Below are 14,389 nucleotides of genomic sequence, written 5' to 3'. Positions count from 1 at the left end.
ATGCATTGTTGTTACCAATCCTTGTGGAGTAAAGCCTATAGGGGCAGGAGACTTACCAAATAATACGGTATACATTAGTATTACATCCATAATGACCATTATGATTATTTTTCCCAATTCATTGGAAAGTAGGCTTAATTTTTTCTGCTTTGTTCTCATTCTGGTTAGACTGAGTTAAATATCCAAATTAGGTTCTGTTGAAAAAATTAATGCAATCATGAAACAACAGTTATTAATGGTTAGTCTTAATTTCATCTGAACTTAACCCACTTATTTCGCTTCCTAACTTCATTTCATCCTCAGTAGGATAATAAAATTGGCACCATTTATTTTTTTGTCACCATTAAAAATTACCGAATATTCAGTAGAACCAAAACGGTGAACCTGGCATTCTTTTTTCACATCATTGATGTAATATCATGCCTGATGGAGTGCATAAATCAAGGTGGTCTAGTGGATGTCAACAATGGCAGGCAAAAAATGAAAATGTTCAGCTAATACGAAAAATGGCCGAGTCTATGGTTCAGTATCTCAAGAAATTCGATAACGGCCAGAGTTCATCAAATGATTTTAGTCATGATCTTACTGATAACACTGACGTTGATTCTGACTCCGACAATGGTAATATAAGCGAGAGCAATGAAGGGGATGAGAGTCTGAGAGTTACCATCGATGTGTGACGTTTCTTCTTGGAAAATTCCAGTTCCAGACCATTCCAGGATTGAACATTAAAATGGTATAAAATACCGACAGGTTGTTAGGTAAGACACATATGCAACAGTTAGATATCTTTATTATGAAACGTTTCGCCTACACAGTAGGCTTCTTCAGTCAAGTACAGAAAAGTTGATAGAAGCAGAAGATACTTGAAGACGATGTAATCAGTCCATCACCCTTAAAGTTTTGAGGTGGTCAGTCCCTCAGTCTGGAGAAGAGAATTGTTCCATAGTATGAAACAATATGGAGAAGAAGTGACAGGATGGAGCTTTTTATAGCGCCAAGAGGTGAGACGTAGGCCACTAGGAGAGGTAAGAACTCAGATGTTGAGAGGTCAGGTCCCTCTCAAATCCAGCCCCTCTCACTAGTGGAAGTTGTCGAAGTTGACGCCTATATAAACGTCAGTCTTCTTGCCTTTGCTCCAGATTCTCCTCCACCACGATGCTGTGAACACTAACTCCAAGGCCGAGGGACTGATTACCTCATCTTTTGTATATAGTTCTACTGACTTCCTATTATGTCCTAGAATCTGTATTGATAAAGCCACTGGATGGCGAAACGTCTACAATAAAGATATCCAGATGTTGCACATGTGTCTTAACTTTCTTGAGATGGTTGAATTAATGGCTAAGTATGATCCTGTGCTAAAAGAGCACCTAATGAGACTGAAGTGCAGCTCAAGTGAACACAGGTCATCAGTTTCGTATCTCTCACCATCAACTCAAAATGAGTTTTTAAGTGTTCTGGCAAATCGAGTCAAAGAGAAACTTGTTACTGATATCAAGAGAGCTGTATACTACAGCGTTATGTTTGACAGTACACCAGATGTGTTACACACTGACCAAATGTCAGAAGTTATCAGGTACGTGCAAATGGAGGATGGAAGAGTTCAAGTGAAGGAAGTTTTTCTTGTTTTAATTCCCTTTGAAGGGCAAAAAAGCTGCTGATGTAAGTTCTGATATCCTGAAAAAGTTGGAAAGTGATGGACTGGACTTCATGTTGTGCCGTGCTCAAGGATATGACAATGTTGCCACCATGGCTGGGGTCCATGGAGGTGTACAAGCCATTCTTAAGGAAAAGAACAAGACGACAATTTTCAGTGGTTGTGTGGACCATTCATTGAACTTGTGTCGTCAGTATTCTTTTGCCGAGAATTCATCATGTGTAAAATTTTTTTTGCAGTCTTGAGTCAGCGTATACACTGCCTCCTCCACCCATCGATGGGATGTATTAATGGACCATACTGCAGTCTCTTTGAAAAGATCAACAACAAGATGGAGTTCTCATTACAATGCAGTGAAACCAGTTGCGGAATCGTTCGAGAAATTTGTGGCAGCGATTGAAGCTCTTTGCGATCCACGGGAAAATCTGGATACAAGAGGAGCAGCACAAGGCCTTCTGTTGTGTGTGATTTCACATTTCTGTGTTATCTGTATTTCTGGTGTGACATACTTCGGGAGGTTCAGCTTGCACAGCAGTACTTGCAGACTAAGGATTTAACTCTTGACAAAGTGAAGCTAGAGGCACTGCGAATATTTTTATATGAAGGGCGAGATCCCATAGTGGAGAATTCAATACAACAGCACTTTTGAAATGTTAGAAGTATGGATTTCCAACAGAGAGAAGAATCAGGTTAAAGAAGAGGATGGCAGGAGAGCAGGCAAGAGATTCCGGACTCACTCTACAGGAAGAAAATAAGAGGTCGATGTTGGTGTGCATTAATGGTTTTCATAATGAACTCGAGATGCGATAAAAATCAATCAAGAATGTGGCAGCCATGTTTGTGGTCGTTCAAACAAAGAATCTTGTGGAAGCTACTGAAGAAGAATTGGAGGTGATGCTTCAAGACTCACAATCTTCTATAATGAAATATGCAAGAATGAGCTCATGCTTGAAATACCAAGACTAAGGCAGCACCTGCAAGCTGCTGATGTTGATCTTGAAATACTAATCCTAATCTTAATCTTAAAATAATAAATCCTAACTAGTCATAAGTTTGCCTATGATACTCCAATATAGACACCTTGTATTGTGCTAAAACAAAAGTATTCACATTGCTAAACTCACAAATTATGATATAGTCACTTAGCCTTAATACCATAATCTGTAAGGATATAATGTTAAGAATTAATCAAAGTCTGCTCGAAATGCCTAGCCATGCTAGGTGTCCTAGTGGCCCCCTCTGTAATTAGTATTTTACAACATGTAAACCACATAATACCCAAAAACTGTAAACCCCACATTGTAACCCTTATAGAGAATAAACATGAAATGAATTGAATTGAATTGAAAAAGTTAAGGACTGGACTGCAGTGGATGCACTATAACATTCGTAGTTGAATGGGATTTCATTGAATCTCTTCCAACTCTGACACTCTGCCTGAGGTTGTTCCTTACTATATGTGTTTCTGTAGCTTCTTGTGAAAGGAGTTTCTCCAAGCTGAAGCTGATTAAAAACTATTTACGGTCCACAATGAGTCGATCCAGAATCTTTGACTCGGCAATGTTATCCATAGAAAATGGGTCAGTTGACAGTATTGACTGATGATGTGATAGATGATTTTGAAGGACTGAAGGCAAGGAAATGTAAGATCAGATTCACTGAAAATGAATAAATGTAGGATCTGTTGCCTGTACTCAAAGTGGTATTTGAATTTATGTTTCCTCAATATTACTACGATTATTTATCATTAATAAAGTTGAGAAGTATTCTCCTGTTTAGTGTATGGCCCTTAAACGTTCTCATTGCCAAACATTAGTCACCAGTCATGCAGTAGTGACGTAACTGGAGTTTACTCCCCCCATCACCCCGCCCCTGGATTTCATGGGGGTGGCACCAAAGATGCCACCCCGGGTCACACCAACCCTAGCAACGCCTCTGATGGAACGATTGGTGAATAGATATCCGATGTGGTTCTAAGAGATACACAATAGCTTTTCCCCTCGCGAATATGGCATTCGCAAAGGCTGAAGGAGGAAAACGAGAAACGATAAGAAAATGGGAAACAATTGAGGAGGAAAACGGAAAGGGGTAACTATACCATTTTCAGACCAACACCAACATTCGCTGCTCACCGTGTTGTAGAGCAGCTTGCTGCAATAGAAACACACACAACGTAGAATCTTGACGGTCTTGGTGAGGAAACCAACATGGAAGACAGGCTTGGCCAGGTCCAGGTGGCCAAAGTGGCCTGGACAGTCGGTCATGTTACCAGCACAGGTGGTACAGCGAGTATTGCGGTCCAGACAACCCTGGCGGGGGTCCATCAGACCGCCTAGCTTGGGACGACCATTCTCGTATACTTCTGAGTACATGATGCCGCCCTCAGTCACAGACATACGACGCTGTTAGGGATACAGTAGTAGTAGTACTAGTTAATAAGTTTATTTAGGTACAGGTATGCATAAGTACAATTATCATACATAGTGTAAATTACCTAGGATAACCCCCCCCCTCCAAAAAAGTAATATTTATTTCTACAAGTACAAGGTATACAGACCATAGCTGACATCAGTGACATACTACTATATAGAAATCCGCTTGTAATGCAGAACATTTCTCGCAAATTAGGTTAGTTTTGTCCCAGGATGCGACCCACACTGGTCCATTAACACCCAGATAACTATTTTACTGGCGAACAGGGACAGCAGGTGACTTATGGAAACACGTCCTAAAGATTTCCAGCCGTACCGGGGATCGACCCCCGGACCTCAGTGTGTGAGCTGAGTGCACTACCAATCGAGCTACAGGACACCTTAACTAGTAGTAGCATTAACAGCATATACAACTTTATTAAGTCATGTTATTTCTGTGTAAACCAGCAGCCCTCAACTGGTGGTCCATGGAGACTTCTTCGGTGGTCCACCGGTCGAATATTGTCCAGGGACACGCGGTGTGAGACAAATACCGCTAGAAGTTTTTTTACACACGTTGTTCACCCATTAATAAAATGTGTACCTGGGTGTTAATGGACTGGTGTGGGTCGCATCATGGGCGTTAGCAGACTGGTGTGAGTCGCATCCTGGGTGTTAGTGGACTGGTGTGGGTCGCATCCTGGGTGTTAGTGGACTGGTGTGGGTCGCATCCAGGGTGTTAGTGGACTGGTGTGGGTCGCATCCTGGGTGTTAGTGGACTGGTGTGGGTCGCATCCTGGGTGTTAGTGGACTGGTGTGGGTCGCATCCTGGGTGTTAGTGGACTGGTGTGGGTCGCATCCTGGGTGTTAGTGGACTGGTGTGGGTCGCATTCTGGGACAAAACTGACCTAATTTGCGGGAAATGTTCCGCATAACAAGCGGCTTTCTATATAGTATGAGAGGAACTTACAATTTCATCAGGACTGAGGATACCAAACTGTATCCTGCGGACGGGTCGGAGAGGCGCCTTGCTCTCAAGTCCAGCCATTATCACTATTCTCTTCCCTTCCTCTCGTCTTATATCCTCTTCTTTATCTTCTCTTCCTCCTCTGAGTCCACCTGAAATGTTATAAGTCTTGCTATATAATAATAATAATAATAATAATAATAATAATAATAATAATAATAATAATAATATCTTTATTTACTACCAGTACATGTACAAGGTATACAGACCATAGGTGACATCAGTGACATACTACTATATAGAAAACCTCTTGTTATGCAGAACATTTCCCGCAAATTAGGTCAGTTTTGTCCCAGGATGCGACCCACACCAGTCCACTAACACCCAGGATGCAACCCACACCAGTCCACTAAACCCAGGTACCCATTTTACTGATGGGTGGACATGGACAACCAGTGTAAAGAAACACGACCAATGTTTCTACCCTGGCCGTGTGAAGCGAAAACTTTATCCATCAGGCCACGGGACAAAACTGTATCCCTTATGAAGCAGATTGAATGACAAATATATGCTTGGTACAGATCCGAATTATGTTTTACATTCATAAATATACAAATAACCACAGTCGAAGTTGAATGATAGCTCTAGGCCTCTTGTGTTGTACTCAACACATCATCATGAGCTTGCAATGTTGCAGAAATAGAGTAGGAGAGTCATTTCCATGAACGAATCTCCCTGGATTTCGTTTCGGTCCGACTTTCACCATTTACAAAGTCACATTAACAGGAAGGAGATTCTTTTTTCGTCTTTGTAGATTCGCCGGTCTAATCGCCCGGCCCAGGCCTTTTCCAAGTGGTGGCCCGGCCTTAGCTCCCTTTCGCGGGAGTATCTCAGACCAATGTCTGCCATGGGAGGAGGTACAAGTACCTCATCGTCTTCTGGGACCAACTGTCCCGAGGCCTAGCCCCATTCCCCGCCCCCACGGGGCTCAGAGGGAGAAGCTAAGCACCTTGGGCTGCCACGAACCCTGCCTACACTTGGCTCGAAGAGTGAGGCAGCTACATAGCAGCAGACGATGTTAGGACATGCAAAGGCAGCAAGCACTACAGGATCCTTATGGAGCCATAACCCAGGTTTGAGCCTAGGCCCGAGTGCTAGGGAAGCTCAAGAATGCCGCCACCGCCGCCGCCGCCTCCTCCTCCTCCTCCTCCTGTCAGCATAGTTGCTGATCCCCTGTATATGTAAATGTTATCTGAGTATCATAGTACCATAGATATGTTTTACATAGTTGACCCCTTGCTAGGCTCAGTGACTAGCTTGTGTGATGTCAGGTGATGCTGCATGAGAGCGCTGCACTCCCGGCCTCGTCCTCAGTTCTCCACGCTTAGGTCTGCAGGTAACACAGGCAGGTTGGGCCTCTCCCTCTCACACTCTGCTAATATAAGTGTTACCATCCAACAACTGTGTTTAACTCCAACCATCACATCTCCACGAACCCTCCCGACACTCCTCCTCCTGCTGCTGCTGGTTATGTACGACTACGACAACTACTACTACAACTTCCACTGGGAAATCCTGCCTACCAGTGACTATGCCCTCGTCTGCTACACGTCCCATTTCCACCTGACGTTAGTATATAAGCGTCAGGCGCCTTGCTTCTGCTTCAGAATCTCCACGACTACGGTGCTCTTCGCACCTACTCCTAGGTTAAGGGACTGATTACTTAATCTTCTGTACAAGTTATGTCCTGGAATTTGTATTGATAAAGCCACTGGATGGCGAAACGTCTACAATAAAGATACCCAGATGTTGCACATGTGTCTTAATTTCATCTGTGTCTGGCTTCTGACACAAGCATGCCACAATTTATACTTATAAAGTTGAGAGCATTTATGGATGACAGAGAATCAGTTACAATTATAGTGTCAACCTTAGATACATGGATGCATTTGAGTGGAAGGAGTATGGCAAACAGTTCTGTTTGAAGGGTAGAGGCCCAGTTATTGATGCGTGCTCCAATTTCTTTATGAGAGCCATCACTCCGTACGACAACAGCAGCACTACCAGCTGCACCAGTGGAATGGTGAACAGAACCATCAACGTAAATAATTTGTGACAGAATGTTCTGTGTGACTAAGTTATCAACACAGCTTAAGGCATCATGTTTGGCTTCAAGACGAAGCTTTGTTTGTGAATGAAGAAGTATTTTGGGGGGAAATAGGGAATGGTAGTTTGGAATGGGGTAATATCCCATGGAGCAGGGAAGTGCCTCTGTTGCCCTACCTGACAGATCATGTATCTGGTTCATGCGGAGGTCGGTTCCAGTTCGATCCATCTGGAGGGGTGTTCACCAGTGCTGAGGAAAGCTTGGAGGGCTTCTGTGCAGGGGTTTGAATGGGCTTGCCTGAGCATACTAACCACAATTAGGATATATCGTTCAGTAACGCGGTCTCTGTTGCTTTGAATATCAAGTTTTTTAAAACCTGCATATTTAAAATTTTGGCAATATGAGGGCATCCTATGATGATCCTCATTGCTTCATTTTGCAGTTTTTCCAGCCCTTCAAGCTTCCAGTCAGACAAGAGTGCAAGTAGTGGCGCAGCATAATCAACCAATGATCTAATGTAAGCAAGATACATAATTTTCACAATTTTAACCTTAGCTCCATACCTGGGATGAAAACCTGCCACAACTCTAAGTGCTCTCAGCCTTTCTTTGTATTGGCGACAAAGTCTCGTTACATCAGGTCCAAGCAGTAGAACCTCAAAGCCTAGATACCTGTAACTGCTTACATATTCTAGAAGAGATCCATCATGCAACTGGATCTGACAAACTGTGCCTCTCTGTCGAGGAGGACGCCTATTTAGTATCTTTGCTTTGTCAGTAGAGATTATCAACCCCAGGTCCTGACACGAGGCTAGTACATGGTTAAGGATGTTTTGGGTGCTGGAGAATCCGGTGGTGTGAATCATTATATCATCAGCAAAACTAATCATATAATGATGGGGCTGGCTAGGCACAGCATTAAGTAAGGCATTAATTAGAATATTGAATAGGGTGGGACTGAGCACACCTCCCTGTGGGGTTCCTAATTCAAAATCTTTAGTTACATTTCTAGGTCCCTGGAACAACACAGACGACTTTCTATTGCACAGGTAGCCTTTAATCCAGCGAAGAAGCCATCCTCCAACATCCATTCTGGCAAGTTCACTAATGATTACATGTCGGTTGGCTACATCAGTAGCAGATTTAAGGTCAAGGTAGTGTATGAGCTGTCAGTGTGCAGAATGAGAAAGGTGGTTATGCAATGATGTACACTAGAGTTTACCTTCCATGCATGAAACCATGCAACCGGGGAAACAAAAATGGTTTGATTCTGTACATGAGACGTGTGAGGGAAAAGTTCAATAGATAGGAGTAGTGAGGGAGTATAAACTAACAATAGTTTCATGCCGGCTACTTGTTAAGGTAGGGTAAGTCCAGCTCCCGCTATTCTCACCTTTTTTCCCCCTCCCCGAAAGTGATAGTTTGACTGCCGGCTGCTTGTTAAGGTAGGGTCAGTCTAGCTCCCACTATCCCTTCCCCTCCCTCTTCCCCACCCCCCGAAAGGTGACGTGTGGGGCTCCGGCCAAACAGTAATCACTCGACTCACAAGCTCCCAGCACTACTGTCAGTACATGCCTGATCATATTTTAGTGGACTTATTGGTTGAAAGCTTCACTTTTGACCAATAATTAACTTAGTCCTTTCAGTCTTGATCGGTTAAATGTTTTAACAGTCACCACATCTTTTAGGTATTGTACTTATCATGGAGACTGATTTCTTAAGCAGTGGGTAATCTGTCTCTCTTTACAGCTTGGAATGACAGAGTGGGTCACCTGCCAATCAACGAGTAGAATAGAAGGAGACGGACTAACGTCCTGAGACGTCCCATGTTTAATCTACTTACCTGTTATGTAAGCCAACGCAGGACCTAACCCCTCATCATAGCAGTGGTAACGAACCTGTTTTCCTGTCATCTGAGGTAATTATTCACGGCTATACTCTGTGAAGAACGAGCCAGTGGTGGTCACCAGCACCTGCTAACCCCCCCCCCACATCAGCAATGGCTACGATTTCAACAACACACAGTGTCACCAACACCTGACACCCCATTACCACGATATACCTATATTAGCGTTGAGTTCAAATGTAATTTTTTTTCATTTCATTTTTCATTTTTCTTTCAATTAGGATACCCATTCATGTTTTATTGTTTTACATTTTCCGTTTCTAAATAATAAAGTGTTTATCATTGTCTGTTATTATTTCTTTTTCTATTCATTAATTTTCCTGAGGAGGAGCCAGCCTTGGTAATACTGACTGAAGTTGTTACAGGGCTGAGTAAGCCTTCACAAGACGATTAAGAATCATCCTCTCGAATGTTTTACGCCAGCAGCTAGTAAGAGATATTGAGCAAAATGCTTTTTATTGATTGGGCTTAGGAAATGGTACTCGACACAACAATCTGAGCATGCTGTAAGTAATACCATCCTCCCCGGCGACGTGGAGTTGCCCTTTGTTAGTGTTGCATCAAGATCAAAGTTAGTGAAAGGAAAATTACAGTCATCTTCCTTGCTGAGCATAAAACAACTCAATCTCTCCCTTGCATCATATTTGTCCATTAATTTCGCCTGTGTGGTACTGAGAAGATTGTCATAGCTAGATGTAGCAGCCCAAGCACTGACTAGCTCATTCGCCCTATGTAAGGGATGAGGGTGCACGATCTGCCCACTCCTGTTACCCTTAATTCTATTTATGTCCCTCCATGCCCGGCTAAGTGGGGTGTGAGCATTGACACCAGTGACAAATTGTTCCCAGTCTGCCGCAGCTGTCATACGCTCTCTGGCAGCAGTAAGGGCAGTTTGGAAGAGGCTCAGCATTTCAGGGGTACTATGGTTTCTATAGGCTAGGCCTAGTCTGCGAACAGTGCATTTCAATCTTCGAAGTTTAGAATCATTGTAATAGGTATTGGTTTTATAGGAGGTCTGATTATTATGGGAGTTAGATGGGTTTAGAGTAGTAGGAGGTTTCGGTGGCGGTTCCAGGTAGTTCTGAATACTGCTCACAAGGTCATTGTTAAAAGTCTCTACAGAGGTTCACTCATAGGAATTATACCAGTCAGTCACGTGTGCAACAAAGTCATCATGCTGATCAGGGAGAACATTAAAACGTTTCCGTTTGAATATCCCACCAGGGAGGATAGTATTACCAATATCTAGAGAGGTTAGCCTTGGGAAATGATTTGATGATATATCTGTTACAATGGAAGACTCGCAGCTGGCAGAAGTAATGTTGAAGCCCAGACACAGATCAAGGACGCCTCCATAGATATGTGTGGGATCAAGGTCACCTACAATTTGCACATTATCATGAGTTTTTAAGAGTGACAACAGTTGTTTACCATTACGATTACCAAACTGTGAGTTTCCGATGCTTTTGTGACTTGCATTATAATCGTCAATAATAAGAGTAGGTTCAGACTGAGCACAAGTTGGGAGCTCCAAGTAATTAAACTTATCAGCAGGAGCATACAAGTTAAATATGTTGACAGCAGAGTTCCCAGTATAAGTCCTAACATCGTGGTATTGTAGCCCCTCTGTTTTCTTATGTGTAAGAAGTGGATGGGGAAGTGATTTTTTAATATATAGAACACAAGAGTTAGTAGATTTGAGGTTATATGCAACAAATGATGGCAATTTAAGGGGTTGGGATTTTTCAGGGACTCTGCACTCTTGTAGACACACAACATCAATGGGTTCAGTGGTTACTTTATGATGAAGGTCAGGAAATCTTTTTCTAAGTGATGCAATATCCCAACTTAATATAGAAAGTTTATACGAGTTTTGATCCATTATAGTAGTCCTGGGATCTTGTTGAGTTTCTCAGCATAAAGAAAAAATTGTTCATATAAACAGCAGAGGTTATAATTGTCAGCAGTGAAAGTTAAGACACTTGTGCAACATCTGGTTATCTTTATTGTAGACGTTTCGCCATCCATTGGCTTTATCAATACAAATTGTCCTGGAATTTGTATTGATAAAGCCACTGGATGGCGTAACGTCAACAATAAAGATAACCAGATGTTGCATAAGTGTCTTAACTTTCATCTTGTCGGTATTGTATACCTGTCTTGCACAATGTCAGCAGTGTTACCCTGGTCCATGAGCTTTTTAAGTGCATTTCCAGTTGTAAGGCCTCGTGGGAGTCTTTGTTTACACAGAGCACGACGCTGTTCATGTGTGAATGTATGATAGGTGACACCACCACTCACATTCCCTCCCCCACTAACATTACAAGTATCACTATAACTAAGAACATAAGAACATAAGAAAGGAGAAACACTGCAGGAGGCCTGTTGGCCCATACTAGGCAGGTCCTTTACAATTCATCCCACTAACAAAACATTTGCCCAACCCAATTTTCAATGCCACCCAAGAAATAAGCTCTGATGTGAAAGTCTCACTCAAATCCAACCCCTCCCACTCATGTACTTATCCAACCTAAATTTGAAACTACCCGAAGTCCCAACCTCAATAACCCAACTAGGTAGACTGTTCCACTCATCAACTACCCTATTTCCAAACCAATACTTTCCTATGTCCTTTCTAAATCTAAACTTATCTAATTTAAATCCATTACTGCGGGTTCTCTCTTGGAGAGAGATCCTCAAGACCTTATTAATATCCCCTTTATTAATACCTATCTTCCACTTATACACTTCGATCAGGTCTCCCCTCATTCTTCGTCTAACAAGTGAATGTAACTTAAGAGTCTTCAATCTTTCTTCATAAGGAAGATTTCTAATGCTATGTATTAATTTAGTCATCCTACGCTGAATGTTTTCTAACGAATTTATGTCCATTCTATAATATGGAGACCAGAACTGAGCTGCATAATCTAGGTGAGGCCTTACTAATGATGTATAAAGCTGCAGTATGACCTCCGGACTTCTGATGCTTACACTTCTTGATATAAATCCCAGTAATCTATTTGCCTTATTACGTACGCTTAGGCATTCTAACCAGTATTATAATGGTACTTAGTGGAGTGGAGTGACTTTCATTAGTTTCTTTTTCTTGAAATACGAGACGTTACTGTGAATTTCATATAACCTGTAGTTACCAGCGGTCGCAATATACACAACGAGAAGCAATTATTACTACAGAAAAAGCGTCCTTCCTCCAAAATTTGCACCAGTCAACTATAGTGATAATATAGCATTTATTGTGGTGGAGACGGAAAAAAAAAAAATAGAAAAGCCAGATACAGCGATTGATAAACAAGGAGGTCGACCGTTCGTCATTGTAGGAGCTGCCAGATATCACCGGCTCTTCAACACGCAAGTTATACTTTTGTATCAGTCAAATCACATATTACTCGGGTAGATAATTTCCAGTAGATCCTTCATGTGTTAGCTCAAATCACCGACCAGTATGTTTTAAATAAGTGACCCACTGATCAGAGCAGATCGACTGGTCCGAACCCTTGACTGGTCCGAACCCTTGACTGGTCCGAACCCGGGACTGGTTTCAAACAGTTTCGTTGGACAATAAAGCAGACTGTAAACGGATGGGGTTGTAGGCGCCCTTATAAACACAAACATTAAAAATCAGGAACGTGACGGTAAGCTGTCCAATATACAAAAAGAGTTAGAAACAGAAATACAAATAGCTAGAGCTTCATTTAAGGTTATTAATAGAATATTCAAGAGGTTGCTAGTAGAATTGCAGTAAATCAACCATTCAAATCATTATGAAGCTGTGTGTAGTCTGTGGTCAGTCAAACAAACGGGCTTCCACATGGATAAATTGTCATTTTTGTGGAAATTGGTGTCACGCCCCTTGTGCAGATATCCCAGAACTAGCTACAAGCAGTATTAAAACAGAGAAGTGTTTTTGGGTATGCCCAAATGAGGAAAATCTGTGGACTAAAATCACAAGGGTATTAAAAGAGGATAACATCAAAGCTGCTTTCATAGAAAACCTGGAAGCTTTCTACAACAGATGGGAACATAAAAAGTCTGGGCTGAATGGTACTGCCCTTGATACTGGCCATGTAGTCAGAAACTGTAAGGCTGGAGGTGATGTCCTGGTAGTCAGTAAATGTGGGGCTGATAGTGCTGTCCTGGGAGACAGTAATGGTGAAGCTGGAGGTGCTGTCCTGGGAGACAGTAATGGTGAAGCTGGAGGTGCTGTCCTGGGAGACAGTAATGGTGAAGCTGGAGGTGCTGTCCTGGGAGACAGTAATGTGGAAGCTGGAGATGCTGTCCTGGGAGACAGTAATGGTGAAGCTGGAGATTTTGTCCAGGTAGTCGGGAATTATACGCAGGAAGGAATACATATAAATGACCTCATAGGGGACAGGAGCCATAGTAGGGAAACAAGTGTAGTCAAAGATAAGATAAAACCAATATTGCAAACTAGAAATACCGCAGGAAATAGCAAACAAGAGGACTCCACTAGCAATAGTGAGGATATATTACCAAAAACAACTGGTGGGAGCTCCATTGTTGGTGCTAGGGAGGATAGAAGTAAGACAGGGAAACATGCACCAACAGGGAATACAGTCACAGAAACCCAAGGCAAACGGAAACCAAGCCTGTGCACATACTATGCACTTGGTATCTGCTGGCATGGGAAATCTGGAAAAACAGATGGGACGTGCAACTATGACCACCCTAGAAAATGCCATGCCCATATGACAACAGGAAAATGCAAACTCCCTTCCTGTAAGCTTTTTCACCCTGAAATGTGTACCTCTTCAGTACAGGAAAGACTGTGCTATAACTTAAATTGCCAGGCATACCATCTAAAGGGGACAAAAAGATACAAAACATCCAGGCCATGGGAAAACCTGGGTAGCCACAGCCACTCAAGAGGGAGAGGTTTTTTAGTGCCAGGAAGGAAAAAAAACTGGCAGGAAATGGCAGAAATCGTACACCAAATCCAGTCATTCCTGGAGTGGAACCACAGTCGATGGCCTCCACTCCAAACCAACAGATACAGATACTAATGCCGGAAAAAAAATCCCCCCCCAGTACCAACAATACCACCAGTCCGATAACATTCTTCTTTGCAAATATACAGGGTCTAAAGCCAGCAACAAACAACAAAATACCTTTCATCCGTGGACTGCTTGCAGAGGCAAAGGCAATGTTCGCGGCTTTCACTGAGACCCACATAAAGGATCACTTGGACAACGAAATATGGATCCCAGGTTACAACCTATACAGATGTGACAGAGTGAACAGGCAAAAGGGGGGGGGGTTGGCCTGTACATTGCAGAGTCACTTGTTTGCACAGAACTGCT

The 14,389-nt window shown here is 42.5% G+C and overlaps 1 protein-coding gene across 1 annotated transcript in view; it reads right to left on the bottom strand.

Moving 5' to 3' along the window:
- The window catches only part of LOC128687235 (DNA-directed RNA polymerase II subunit RPB1-like), a gene marked incomplete at its 3' end in the record, with an annotated part of 100,602 nt that overhangs the window by 49,552 nt on the left and 36,661 nt on the right, over positions 1-14,389 (bottom strand). The window contains 2 exon segments of the mRNA XM_070098291.1: positions 3,793-4,062; positions 5,042-5,190. Of these exon segments, the coding sequence (XP_069954392.1) occupies positions 3,793-4,062; positions 5,042-5,119 (348 nt within the window).

Source organism: Cherax quadricarinatus, chromosome 62, assembly GCF_038502225.1.
Source record: "Cherax quadricarinatus isolate ZL_2023a chromosome 62, ASM3850222v1, whole genome shotgun sequence".
In the NCBI taxonomy this organism is placed as follows: domain Eukaryota; kingdom Metazoa; phylum Arthropoda; class Malacostraca; order Decapoda; family Parastacidae; genus Cherax; species Cherax quadricarinatus.
This window is presented reverse-complemented; position numbering and strand designations above follow the sequence as displayed.